The sequence below is a fragment of the Melopsittacus undulatus genome, chromosome 5, assembly GCF_012275295.1.
Source record: "Melopsittacus undulatus isolate bMelUnd1 chromosome 5, bMelUnd1.mat.Z, whole genome shotgun sequence".
Taxonomy (NCBI): domain Eukaryota; kingdom Metazoa; phylum Chordata; class Aves; order Psittaciformes; family Psittaculidae; genus Melopsittacus; species Melopsittacus undulatus.
In genome coordinates, this window is record NC_047531.1 from 79428444 (window position 1) to 79443467 (window position 15024).

The following is a 15024-nucleotide window of genomic DNA, read 5'->3' on the forward strand; positions in this document are numbered from 1 at the left end:
TTGATGCTGAGCACAATCCAGCTGATATCTGATATGGGGAAGGGGGAGGGCTCTTCAGTGTTGCTGACAAAGCTGTAACAAGATCCAGGGACTGGAAGCTGAAGTTAGGCAAATTCAACCTCGCAATGAAACACCAGTCATGGGCATAAGAAAGTATTATAACAGTTTATTTGGGCTCGTGATAAATTCATCATTAAGAAGTCATTAGTATTTTGGTTCAAAATCTGTCTTCAGTTTGTGGGAGAAATTCTATGGCCAGTGTGTGAGCTGGAGGATCATGGTGAACTCTTCTGGTTTTGTGACTGAAGTGCACTTGTTAACTTCCCTTCTTTGCTAGGCTGTAAGAACACATTTACTAGAATTGCCCTTAATAATTCTCATAGCACCAGCAGATCTGCACACAGATAACTGTTCTAATTAAATCCTGTCCTTTAGGACTAAGTAATATTGCCCGCAGAGATGGGAAGAATTGTGTGCTTTGCTTTCCTTGTCTTCCTTTCCCCCCATACTTGTTTGGGTTGGGTCTTGAGGGCTTATTTTGTAAGAGGTTTTCTTTTTTACCTTCTTTTTCTTTAATACAACATGGGAGTGGCTTATCTGATGGGGTGTAGCTCAGGAAATAGGTTGCTCATGAACACAGTTACCTTTGTCAGTGGGAGCATACATCAGGCTCTCCCACTTCAGCCACTCATCAGTTCGTTCACCACTGTGGTATTCAACAATTTGTACTCTTGGGAGCTGGAATGATGTTTTGGTGTAATGAAAGCCATATAAGGACATCTGTATGGAGCTCACTGATATGGGATATACAAGAAGTTGTATTAGTCACAGGAGCTGATTCCCTCCTGTTCTGAAACTCTTTGAAATACATATCAGATGCTGCTGAACAAAAGGGCACTCTGCACATCTTACAGGATTGGGCTCCCTGTTATTTTCCTGTCTGAAAAGCAGACACCCCCCACCTAGTGAATTCTCAGGTTTGGGAATATCTTCTTGAACAGTGTGCTCACCTGCAGCACACTATTCGGGAAGTACTAGGGGCGTCTGAATATTGCCACCTAAAATCAAATGTTTGTTACTGTGGGTATTGAGGAAACCCAAGAACAACATGGTTTTGTGAAATCATTACATTCAAGAAGAAGCTCTCTCTTCTCCTGCATTTAGAACCCTGGTAGTATCACATTCTGTTTTGACAGCTGTCAGAAGTTAAATGAAAGATATTTGGGGAGAGGAGGGCTGAGCTACAGGAGAATTGTTATTTGTAGCACTCGCCAGCAGTTGCAGTTTTCACTTGGTAACATACAGGCTGTTATTCTTTCTCTTTTCTTCTCTTTTACTAAACTTTTGCACCTTTTATTTCTGTGTCTCTTGTAACGGGGACCGGTGTCATCCCACTTTGCTACTTTTAGTAGAAAATGTCTTTTTGATACCTTGCATGTGCAATGCAGTCTGTGCCCTGGCCTAGTTTTTCTCCAGTTCTTCATTGGTGACTCTCTATTTCCAAATTTCTGGTAGTGCCACTATCTTTCATCCTTTCATCTCCCAAATTTAAGCCACAGTTTTGCTGTGAGGAAAAGGAATTTGAGCTAGTTCTTTCCTTCACTTATTTTTTTCTTCCTAGCTGACACCATTTATTCTCACAGATCTCACAGTTTGTTTTTTAATGTGAAAGTCTGCTAAAGGTCTTTCACTTGGTTGATTATTAAGTGCTTACACTTAGTGTCTATATTCAAAGGGAGAAGGTTCATAGCTGTTAGAGCACAGGGAGCTTCTATGCTTGCTTTCTGTTTTGGGTTCATGTCTGTGGACTCTGGAATTAAACATAATTTTACCTGTAGTTTATTTCAGCTTTAACTCAAGAGCACCTGAAAGTTTTTGTGTATTCAATCCTTTTAATTATTTTATAATTACAAATAAATACTCTCTCGCGATGTTAGCTGAATTTGCCAGGGAATTTGCAGAGGCTTTAGACTGTGAAGGCCGCTGTACCTCCTTTGTATCACACGGTGGCAGAAAACGCCCGGCATATGTTCTTGTGTTGTACCGGAATGGTAAATCGTGTCAGCTATTTCAGTATGCAGCACTTTTATATAGAGTGTGTTACTTTGGAAAATTAAGTCTGTTTAATTGCCTGTGCAGGAAGAGCTTATTTTATAGCAAAGTAATATGCATTCATCCACAGCTTGCAGAATGTGTATTAAGGGTGTGTATAGGATTCACTGAGGTATTGCATCTGACAGTCAATATACGTATTATACATATATGTAATAGTGTAGAAAAGATAATTATATAGCTGGAATATGCATATAGGCATTTAGTTTTAATTAGGCTTTTCATTAAATATAAAAGCACAATTAAGATTGACAGATACAGTAGATCCTGGTAGACTACATTGACAGTTTTGGCTAGAAAAACTTCTGAGCTGATTTTTTTTGTCTGACTCGATTCTTTCTAAAGATCTCAGTGACTGTTCTATTGAATCTTTGATCTGAACAATTTCTTATTCTCTCTCCCTCTTCCCCTGAATATATGTGCTTATCTGTGTGTTTACAGTATTTCTGTTGGTAGCATATTATATTAATTTACAAGAAAATTATTTTGTTTTAAGGAGAGGTGGTAAAACTTAGAAGTTAGCAAAACAGCTAAAAACTAAGTTTGGATTTTTTTAGCCATGGTAATACATTTTAACTGTATTTTGCCAACCATCTCAAGGCTTATTTTTCTGAATAATGATACTATTTCTGTGAACGTGTCTCTGAGCACATGAGCATGAGCAATTTGTTAAAGGCTACATATGAGAGACTTATATAAGATATAGTAGAGAAAGGATATTTTATGAAAATATAAAAGTAGATATTACAAGATTTTCTTGTATAACTGACTCCAATATAGACATGAACGAGGTGCTTTAAATATCACATCTCCTATTACACTGAACTGTTTTTTGTGTCAGAAGCCTTAGTTTTGCAGAATGCCTGGGCCAAGATGGGTTTAAACCAATCCTCTGTACACTACTTTAGAAAATAAGACCATTAACTAATTACAGATATGAAGCTAATTATAAATTCCTCTTAAACAACTCGACCAGGGTGTTTGGTATCTCAACTAAATAAATGAAATAATCATTGCATAAAGTGATTGGATAGAGGGAAAAAGGAAAACATCCTCAGTTACTGTCACTCTATCTTGAATATGGTTACACCTAGTTTAGCATAGTTTACCATCATTTCACAGTGGGTCTATGAGGCCTCCCAGTGTTACCTCAAAGTTGTGAGCTGAACACAGCAGCTTTCTGGCTTTACTATAATTCTGCTTCAGGACTTTGGCCAAATCCTTCTCTTTCCTCTTCTTCAGCTCTGTTTCCTCTTTCACTTTCCATCTACCTTGGTTACTGACAATTTAGACACTCCTGAGCAGGACTGTGGCTCCAATTTGCACATTTGTTCTGCTTGTAGCTTTTAGGATTCTATTGGCAGGTGCAGACTGAGTTATGAAAACACAAAGAGCTTGCAATACGTGTGTTGCTGCCCTTAATATTTGCTGTGGGGACAAACAGGTACGTATCTCCTTGACATGATAGAGGATGACGGCCAGCCTTGAAAAATGATTTTCTGCACACTAGTAAATCCCCCTGTTTTCATTAAATCACTTACTTAGGCTGCAGATTGAAGTCGGCGTCATTGGAAGGGCTCCTGTAGACTACAGTGCAGTGACACAGGCAGCTGTTTCCCATGTCTGTCTGTTACAACTTGTCATTTTGTTTCACAGTATGGAAGGTGCGAGAAGTGACAGGACTAAATAAGCACAGAGGGAACCGACTGTTTTATCTGGCCATGGTAACGAACAAGCTGGGAGTGAAGTTAACTTCATGCGAAGCAGTTTAAATTATTTATTTTCAGTACTAGAACTGTACTTAACATGTTAAAGCAGAGCCATGTCACCAGAGTGACGTTAATTACCCCACTGGAAACACATCACGTTAGCTGGAGACAGTTGTTCACAGCTATCATTCATGGCTCTGGGTAAAAAGCTGCAGCCTTCGCAAATCTTGGCAAACATCCCCTCCATGCATGGAAGTTCCTTCTTCATCCACCCACAGCTGCAAATGAGATCCTTACTTGCAGCAACAAAATATGAAGTTTGATGGTTGTGGGTTTCTTTTGGTGAGATGAGTGGTTGCGTGATTGATGTCTTCTCTGTTAGACATGGTACATCTTAAAAACGTCAAGATCTTCATTCACTAATACACCAGTATAAGTGCATATGCTTACTGTTCCTGAAAGTGCTTTCCCACAGCTCTCTTAATGATTCAGTTCCCACTCCTTAATTCATAGTAAGAGTGTTGTGCCCTTCAGAACAGGAAATTATTGTGTCTGGAGTTTCTATTCTTTGCAAAGGTTTTGGCTTAAACATCCCTACTGAGAACTGGATATGACTTGAGTAGCATTTGTATGGATGTGTGCTAATAAAAATGAGGAATTGACTTTTTCCTCCATTCTCGTTCAGCACTGCAATGAGTTAAGGACTCTAAAATGACCCAGCTGAGGAGTGCTGGGAATATATCTACAAGTAAATAAGTGGCTGGCTACTTCGAGCTGCTACGTTATGTTTTTCTAGATGCTCCTCTTCCATGGTTAATGCAACTAGGGGTTCTGCTGTGAGAGTGCATGTGTGCAGTGTTTGTTCATTATGGTGTGAGGCTGTGCTTGATAACTTCTAACTCTCTGTTTGTAGGTTAGGCCAAAGACCCTGATTCCAGACAGCCTCCCTATCTCCCCGTGCAGAGACCAACCTTCCAAGCAGCCTCCTACCTTCCAGAAGGCAACTGTAGTCAGCATCAAAAACCCCAGCCCTGCCCTCCCAACTGCCAATAACACTGTCAGCCATGTACAGACGCCTAACAGCCAGTCACAAAGTGTCACCGAGCCTACAGCTATTTCATCACCTCTGAGCAGTGCAGGTGTGGCGTACGCCATCATTTCCACCTCCCCCAACAATGCAACTCCTATCAGCACCAGCGCGACTGTCTCTGTGGTCAACGATAGCATTAAAGTGCAACCACTCCTCATTAGTGCCGACAGCAAGGTAAGTTCTGCTTTTCATGGCACTATTTTTGGTTATCAGGCACAGCAATCACATTGCAGATGTAAGAAGAATATTCCCTTTGGAGTGCACAGCCCTGTGCAGGGTGGTGTCAGTGGTTTTTTGTTTGAAGAAAATAATGAGGAATCAATAGAAAAATTGTTAGGGAGACACATGGATGCTGATAGACATCTATCTGTGTACAAGCATATTTTTTAGTGGGAACAAAATGCATCATTATGTAGCCTGACATTAATAGGACCATATGATCTTCCGTTTCCTTAAACCAATCCTCACTAATAATATCCCTGAATTCTGTGCAGGCTCAAATTTCCTATGGACTCCCTCTTCAATTATACAGTGATACTAGTTATATTGACTGACCCCAGGGGAGTATATCAAATAATCAGGCATTCCCTTCTACACTTCCAGGGAAGACTAAATGAAATGAGAGCTCAGGATTTCAAAACTGAACAGCAGATTAATCAGTAAGAAAAGAAACCAAGTTCCGAATTACTTGTTTCTTCTTTGTACTGCTTTTCAGCTTTGAAATACAAGAACTTCACGACTATTATACCAGAAGCAGATTCAATAAAAGCTAACAACATACCCAGCAGACACTCACTATAATTTGCTACTAGATTCCTACTAGTTTGGGTCTTGTTGGCAGCGCAGGTTCTTGTACAGTACTAAAAAAGAGTATATAATGGCTTTTGAGGTAAGTAAAAGCAGACATCTCTTCTCCACTTCTCTAACATAATTTATTTTTCTCTAACTTAAACTGGATGCTGCTTAACAAAACCATCCGTTTTTATGCTCTTGAATCTTCTAGAGTGACTGAATTGAGATAAAGTATCTAACAATTAAATGCATTGATTGAAAGCTAACAGTGAAATAGATGGAAAAGGCCCAGTGTTCACATCCAGTAACCTTCATCAGGAAGGTGAGCTTGGGAAGAGCTTCCATAGTCCTTCATGAAGCTTTGATTATGGTTATAAAGTCACATGCGTAGTTCTGTGGTCAGAAATTGCCCTTCATTCCTTTCAGCTTAATAGCTTCTGAGTTATAAGCATCATGTAAATCTTCATGTGGTAGTTCAGATATGAGCAGCTGGATATACTAACATACATGCATGTATAAGAGATCTGTGTTGTAATTCCAATAGCTTCTGAACCAGAATTGGTTTTAATTTAAATCACATATAGTTTGTTTTGTTTATGCAAAACTGAATATCCACTGCTCATAACACATAAATGCTGAGGACTGAACTCTGTTCTCAGTTACATGAGTAGTACTGAGGAGTATCTTCTTTCCCTTCCTCATGTGTTTATTCTGAAAAACACTAGTATGACTGAAATCAGACTGTGGTTTTGAATATGTAATAATCCCATCTCTTCTACCTATATGCAAAATGAAATCAAAGGAAAGACCTTAAAATCACCGACAACACATATGCTGAAGCTAGGCTGAGTCAGCTTCAGAAGGCCTCTAAATAGAAAGTGTCCTAATTTTCAGAGGCACTGATCAAGTGTTTCCCTTAGGCTGCAGCAGGTTTATAAAGCACCAATAAAAATTAATTTTTAAAAACTTAAGTATGGTTTTAGAAGCATAACCTAGGAATCCAGGTTTTTATATATATATTTGGCGTGTGACTTGCATTTGTTGTCTGCAGGGATATCAAGTAGCCTTCAAAGAAGAATCAATGTTGCCAGGCAGAAAAATCCAGATTCATATAATGAGTTCTCTCATTTCTACATTGTCTTTTAGGTTATCATTATTCAGCCTCAAGTCCAAACTCAGACAGAAAGTAAAGTGGAGACAAAGAAACCTCCCGAAGAGTCAGCTCAGGGACCCTCTGCTACCAAAAAGAAAAAGGAGGAAAATCCAGAGGTGAATTATTTCTTTTTAAATAAGTGAGCCACAGTGCAGTTAAGTTGTGTCAGCCAAGTCTGAACATTCTTCTGTGTGCATATCACATTACTGCATTTGTGTTTGTGATTCTGCCAGCCATTCATCTCTCTACCCAATCACTGCAGTCGAAGTGATTTTCCTTCCAGTGACATGCTCTGACAAATTCGGTTTGCGTCAAAACTTCAAGTTTTCTAGGTCTCATAGTAATCTGGTTGCTTTGTGTGGGTATTGCTGAGTTTCCTTTGAAAGGTATATACAAACTTCAGGTACTTTATGTTATCAAATATATATCATTGGGTTTACAGGTTGTGTATGAGGTTGACTTAAGAATTTATTCATAAGCTGAGCTTTTACATCTTCTTTGTAATGAACACTGCAATTTTTATATTGCATTTAACAATACAGTTTCTTGCATTTACTGTTTATGACGTCCTGCATGTACGGGGATTCTTTCTAGCCTGAAATACATTAAAGACCTTCAAACTGAGTTAGAGAGCAGAAAGCAGCTTATAAGATTGAATCTCTTTCATGGATTGTCTTTGTGATGTAAGCTAAAAATATAAATCAGAAGTCCTTGTAGAAGCAGGGTCTCTCTTTAACAGGCATTTTCTTTTTTTACTAGATGTATTCACGTTAGATTGTATGTACTTTTGCAACAATTTGGGAAGTTATACAAACCGAATCTACTTCTGTTGTGGAAGTGCTCAGCTATGTGAAACCTTAACCTTACTAGTTTAATAAATGTACAGCACAAAGGCATCCTTGGAGCTGTAGTTTTAAGAGGATTATTACAATATAAATTTATAATGTTACTTGAGGCATGTGGGTGGTCATTTGTTTTACCATTTTAAGAGGTTGGTATAGTTAAAACTGTAAGGATAATAGTGGCTTTTAGCCTAGAATATCACAACCTGATGAAGAAGCTCTGCAGAATTGCACTTAGGAGATCCCCTAAATCTGACCCTCGTATGAATCAACATTGCCACCAAATGATGGGATTGTAGAGTCCTGTTTTGTTTAGGGAGGTATTTCCAAAAGGTTATTTATTGTGTAGCACCTTCTAGGCAGAAAGGGCAAGTAGATCCCACTTAAAAACAGAATGCTAGAAGAAAACATAATTTTTTCTTTGCCTGTAACTGATTACCATAAAGAACACTGAAAGAATATTGAGCAAAAGTCTTCCTTAGAGGTGCAGGGAGAGGCCCTGGGGCTGGGCACACTTTTTGGTGTAGCATTCATAAAGTTAATGAGCTTTTCATGAAATTGCCGACTAGAATATCCTGATTACCTTTTTGGTAACCAAGAATATTGTTCCTGTCATGTATACTGGAGGTCTTGGCAAGCACAGTTTTCTGGGTAGAATGCTGAATGCTATGTCCATAAGTATGGTGGTTCTTTTTTTTCCATAGATTTGTTTCACAGCCTTAAGTAGGTGTAGAGTTAATTTCTTTTGTTCTTTGAAAGTAAACTTTAGTTGATTATCATGTATTTATGCAGTTAGTGTAATTAGAACTAACAGCATAATTAGTGTAAACACATGTAATGACATAAATAGAACATGTAATTACAAAATGAAATGGTTTTATAAAAATCTTTGTTTTGCTTCCTGAAAAGACATACTGTGCATTTCTAAAAGCACTCATGGCTTTTAAACAGATTAGTAAATTTAAGGCAAAGAGTAACAAAGATACCATGGTATTTTTTAAAAGAAAATAAGCACTCTAAGCAATTCTCTCCACATTTTTGTTTATCTTCAAAGAACAAAACTGAGGCAGGAACTCCAGTATGGCTCTACATAAATATTAGTCATAGCAGACTGGGATTTAACAGATTAAATTGAAAACTTAAAACAAATAAACCAGAAATAACCAGACTTAGTGGTAGCCAGAAATGCCATATGTAGTTACTGAGTGTACCTAAATGAACAGAAAAGACTGAGGACAAGTACTGTATTTTTGTTCCTGGTTTGGTCATTCTGTTGGGAAGACATGAAGTTGATCCTGGACACAACTCCTGCAATAGGTATGCCTTTTGCACAAGACAGAGATAATCTCCTTTCCCAAATACGTCATCATTAGACTAAACCAAACCTCCTCATGTTCGCTGTCTAACAGCCAGGATACCTGGACGTGTGGCTGTGCAGTGGCTTTCCCAAAAGCAGGATAGAGGGTCTCTGCTGCCCAGGGTGTCCCAGGTCCAGTGGTCAGAGCCCTGTCCTGGGATATGAGCTTGGAGAGTTCAGGTCCCCCAGGGTTGAGGAGGGTCTGGAGGAGTGAGTCACTTGCTGGGCTCTGCTGGGGATGGGGATCAACAATTGCCTACTTCATGATGGGTCTTCTCCCACCAGAGTGACTTCTGCAAAGGAATGAAGGAATTAACTCAGGGGAGCTAATCTGGGGAGCAAGTGCCTGGGGGTTTGGATATTTTTAATGAGTTTGGGTGTTTTTTCTTAAAAGAACCCGAGTACAGCACAGAAACAAACAGATTTTTTTTCCCCAAGTGTTTTACTTTTAAGAATTTTTATATTAGTAAATTTTTCTTTTTCTGACAACACTTTCCAGGACATCCTAGCAGGTGTTATTTAAAAGAAAAAACATTGCTATAAAAGCTGGTTATTTAGCTAACAGTGTTTTTAATCCCATGTAAGAAAGACTAGAGAGACACACAGCAATTATGAACTAAATACTAGTGTTTGGCCTGGACTGAAAATATGAAGAAACTGAAGCCTCCATTTTGTAGATTCCTGTGCAGAGGAGAAATAGAAACAATTGCAACTCTGTGATATTTGAAAGAAAAGCGTTGCAGTGGAAGTAGTACTTTGAGTTGAATATAGCAAGCTACGTGAGTGTGAAATAGCAAAGCCCATAAAACCAAATATACTGTTAATATAATAAGCTTGTTAAAAAGAATACAGCTTCTACTGGGATTTTTTTAAAAGGAACCATCTTTCAAATCTCTATAAAAGCTAACCCTTCCTGTGCTTAATAGTGAGATAATTATCATGTCCATTTATGAAGGCTCTTCATATGTTAAGCAAGTATGCTGTCATTACGTTTAATTAGATATGCATTCAAATGATTTTATCATGAAGAGAGGAAATTGTTTAGCAAATATTCCAGTACTCAAATAATTTTAGTTTAGATGTCAGAAAATGTATGTTCCCCCTACAGTTTAATCTTCGGGTAATACAGGCGTTCTGCGCTCCATTGGAAAAATACAATTGCACATTAACCGTTCCAACTTTCTGATTCTATATCTAAATGTTATTACTTTTCCTCAGAGTGCTGAGATGCATCCTGCCACAAACTTACTTTTTGGTGGGAGTGAGGTGAAGCTTGTAATTCTACTCAGTTGGCTAATTTTCTTCTCAGAACTGCACAGTGGATATCGGATCAAATATTCATCGTTCCCTTCAGGTGTGGAGCCCCCACTGTGTCTGTCTGGTGGTTTAGACATGGAAGGAGTGAACATTATTGAAATCAAGGTCTGACATGCAAATGAACACATGTGCTTGCTATTACCACTGCTATGGAAGGCAGAAATATAGCGTGAATATAGCTAAATTGCCAGTGATGAGATTCTACATCACCATTTTTTTAAGCTACACGGAGAGTTACATGCCAGAAAATTGTGGAAAGAAAATATTCCTTTCTTACTAGGTTGTTAGTTCACCTGTTTGACAAAAATACTTTCACAGATAGAAGAGGGGTGTAAATGACCAGTCGTGACCCTCAAACTTTGAAGAAACCACCCCATAGCTAGATCTTTTAACCTGTCAAATCAGGGTGTGCTTGCTTTCACAATTCAACTGCATGAAAGTTGGAACTGCAAAGGAAATTATATAGTTCTAGTGACTTACTAGTTCATTTAATTGTGAAATGAAATTTAAAGTTGAATCATTAGACTTTTCACAAAACAAGAAGGTTCAAACTAATTTTGACTTGGAAGTGTCGAAACATCTTTTCCTGACACTTCTTTGGATGAAACCAAATGTTTTGACCTTCTGCTGCTTAAGCACTGTATTTTAGTTTGACCTAAATCTACAGATTTTATTTGTGGTGAGTATGATAATTGCATCTTTTTAAATTGCTTTGTCGGAGTTGGACTGTGGGCTTTGCTTGCTTGGATTTTCTAATAGCTTGGGGTTTATAGTCAAATTGTCTCTTGTGTGAAATTGCACCTCATGAAAATGCCACTTGGGTAACATGATCCAGTACATTCTTCAGCACAGCGGAAGAGGAAGAGATCCCCAAGGCCCCAGAGTACCACAGGTGCTACTTGGAACTGAGCTCAGTTCAGTCTGTGCTTGAAACAACACAGCAGAATTTCAGTTTTCCATCAAAAAGATGGAATAAAAGCTTCAGCAAAACTTTTTCTGAAAAGAAAAATTTCCCAGTGAAAAATCACTGACAGAAAATTTAAGATCTGCTCTAGTACTTCTCCTATTACTGCATTGGTATGTCCTGAAGATTTGTTAGTATGAAGATGTGATTTGCATATATATAGTGTACAAGAGTTCTGAGTAATATTTTAGATCAGATTCCTCACTGCAGAATGAGTGCAGCAGGAGATGTTTGTTCACTTCCCTTTGAGGGAAAATATTGTATCAGTGTATCAGTGTACCTCTTCATGATTCATGCATATGATAGTCTTTCTGTAAATTGGGAAGAGAAATTTCTGAATGTGTTTCTTGGGGGAAGGGACTTTCAATACGCTTCAGATGTTTTGTTCAGTGCTGTAAAGTTCAGTGGAAGTGTATCATATCTTGTTTTACTTCATACAGCTTGCTCACATCCAATAAAAGCAGTGCCATTTGCAGATAGCAATAATAATACACAATTACTTCTCCAAAGAGGGGAGTAACAAAGCAGGTAGCTACATGAAATTGAACTGATTGAATTGACTGAATTTTGATCATGCACTGTATAAAATCAGTAGTCATACAGCATTCTCTTCATATGTGTCTGAACTGCTAAAGTTCATATAGCCATACAAGTAGGCTGTAACTGGCCAGGCATATTTGAAGCAAATCTTCAATTAAAGTTCTTTATATTACAATGCATTTAAGTAAGATACATTTCTAAAAGGCCTTTACTGGGTTTATCCTAGATTTATTCATTTACTTACTTATTGTTGTAGTAGAAAATCTAACCCCTGTTTATTTTTTCTTTAGAAAATTGCCTTCATGGTAGCATTAGGACTGGTTACAACAGAACATTTGGAAGGTAAGATGGCTTATGTTGTTTTACAGTTCCATTTTTGAGTGAAATCTTTTCTGTTGGTTGTTCTGCAGCCAAGAGGAACTGGTGATTCTGTCCTCTGAAGGGCAGTGAAAGATCAGGTGAAATATCAATGCACAATTGGCTTCACAGCCTCAAAATAATGGGTGATCTTACTTGCTCTGCTTCCCATCCCATTGCACAGCTCAAGTGGCATGAGAACTGGTTCTGCAGCCAGCACCACAGGTTCAGAATAAGGAGGCATTTGGGCTTACTCAGTCATCATGGTCCTTTAGAGGATGTTAACAACTGGAGGACATAGCGAAGCAAAAAGCCTGCAAAGGCTCTGACCAGCGCTGATCTGGTTGAAGAATCAGTGAGGTTCAAGGATGTTTATCCTTATCTTCTGTAGTAAGCATTTTCTCTCCTCTTTTCCCATGTGGGATGGCCTTTCATTTTTTAAGTAAGTTAATCACCTATCATCTTCAGAGTTCCACAGAATAATGTGTAAAATAGTGAAAATCTGGCATTTGTATTATAAGATTTTGAGCAAATTAGAAAACTGCGTCTCACAAAGGTTTTCTTTCCTCTTCTTGTCCCAATTTAGCCAAGAAATCAACAAACTTCTAGTTTCATCCTGCTTTTGTGTGAGTTGCTAAGCATGCCTTCCTAAACTTCTGAATATGAGATCAAACAAGTATTGCACATAAACTAAATGCAGTATTGAATAGGATTCAATTTACTTTTCCAGCCTTCCAAAAACACCTTGCAAGAGTTAGCAGATCTGTACCTTTCTTTGTCTCAGCTTTGTCTTTCTGAAAGCATAGATGACAAGGATAAAAAGAGTTTGTTCAGCAAATTTGGCATGTAGTGTGAGTTGAGTTGGGGGTTTCTTGGCAGAGTGGGTTAGTTCTCATAGTTAGCTTTTTCTTATGAAAAAGTCTACAGCCTGATGTATATGTCATATGCTCAGCTGATGCAAGTTGATGTGGTTCCACTGGTATATGGAGAAGACACTCATATATATGTCAGCTGACAATGATTCTTGATCACATAAACTTGTCATTATCGACATTTACTATCCATGCCATGGACAGGAAAATCATAGAATCATAGGACCAGCTTGGTTGGAAAAGAGCTTTAAGATCATTGAATCCAACCATTTTCCCAGCACTGACAAGTGCACCACTAAACCATCCACTAAGGGCCTCATCTTCGTGTCTTTTGAACACTTCCAGGGACAGTGATCCCACCACTGCCCTGAGCAGTCTGTTCCAATGCCTGAGCCCCTTCTTGGTGAAGAATTTTTTCCTAATATCCAGTCTAAGTACTGAGGAATTTCCAGTGCACTAAATTTCAATTTTATTTGCTTTAGAGTTAGGCATGTGCTTAGATAACGTTGCTGGCTAAGGGAGTGTCTACCATTTTACAGCTTGATTTCCTTTTAGTGAGACTCCCTGTGCTTCTGCTCCTTGGTTTTAAGAGGGATTAATTATGTTAATTAATTAATTAATTAATTAAAACATTAATATACGTTGTAAATTAGGCAGAAAATAGTGTCTTAATTGTAAGGTCTCTTCAGTATATGCAGCAAGTTTTCTGTGGGACTTGTTGCCCTTTTTCAGTTTCTTTTCTCTTTAACTCTGCATTTTGGAAATTCATTCAGTGTTCCAGTGGCTGAGAATTTGAAAGCAGTTTAGAGAAACTTTTAAGCCGTCTGCCTTTTTAATCCCTTAATGGTAATGGATTGAAATGGAAATTAAAAAGCTACAGCAATTCTGCGGGAAGATTTGTAATGCAGAAAGTGCAAATGATGTCTGGCTCTTGTTTTCTTTGTCTAAGGAAAATAGGACAACATTTGAAACTATGCTGAAGTGCAAGTTATGCTTACAACAGAGAGAACTCAATTTTGAATATTGCCCTTTGATTTTATTGCAACTAATAAATTGTTTGTGTGGATTTAACACTTATGTTCAGAACACCAAGACCCGCTCTGCTCTGTTTGTTCTACAGGAAGTGCATAGACACACATTTTGAACCTAACTGCTACAATAGTAATCCTGCAGAATCAATTCTTTCAGGCAAATTCACTTTTTATATTGCTTCCAGCATTAAATAAATGGCTCCCACCAAGAGCTATTTACTGTGGAAAGGGTATTTCTTCATGAGTATTGGTGATTACAACTGTCAAAAATGCCCTTATAGCTTTCACATGCTAAGGGTTATTATTTTAGTGTTATGTCATATTTACAGTTATCAGCCATTGCTATTTATCAGAAAGCAGTGGTCATTACACAGTTCAGTTTATTTTAGTACTTCTAATGTATTTCTCAGTTTTGGAATTAAACTGTATTGAGAATGAGTCATTAAAAGCTTATTCACTTAGTATCATTAATTCACAGTCTTACTACTTTTCTTCATTTTATTCATTAGTTTTGTGGTGAAGGGCTATGATCCACTTCTAGATGGATTTCTCTGTCAACCTAGCAGCTTTTCCACCTAATGTCCAGAGGTTTCCCTTACTGGCAAAAGAGTTGTGTTCTGAAGAGCCTGAGTGTGAGGCATGTTCTGAGGCCTTTGTCAGTAAATGAATGCAGCTGCTTCCACTGACTGACATTCTGCAACGTACAGCTTTCCCTGAAGATAAATCATCATTACGGGCCTCATAGAATGACCATACAGGATATTTACTGATGAAGGCAGCAGCTCATTGAAGCTTTACGGCCAACAAAAAAGCTGTTTCGGATTTATTCATCTCTGCCAAATGTATTACACTTTAGAAGGGTTTGAGTTTTCTTTCTGGGTTGCATTT

At 38.2% G+C, this 15024-nt stretch overlaps 1 protein-coding gene across 3 annotated transcripts in view; it reads left to right on the forward strand.

The window, feature by feature from the left end:
* PHF21B (PHD finger protein 21B) overlaps positions 1-15024 on the forward strand; it is a 161315-nt gene that overhangs the window by 130808 nt on the left and 15483 nt on the right. For all 3 annotated transcript variants that reach the window (XM_013128753.3, XM_034063068.1, XM_005147993.3), the window contains 3 exons: positions 4735-5085; positions 6850-6972; positions 12167-12218. In XM_013128753.3, the coding sequence (XP_012984207.1) occupies positions 4735-5085; positions 6850-6972; positions 12167-12218 (526 nt within the window). The remainder of the gene's footprint in view (positions 1-4734; positions 5086-6849; positions 6973-12166; positions 12219-15024) is intronic.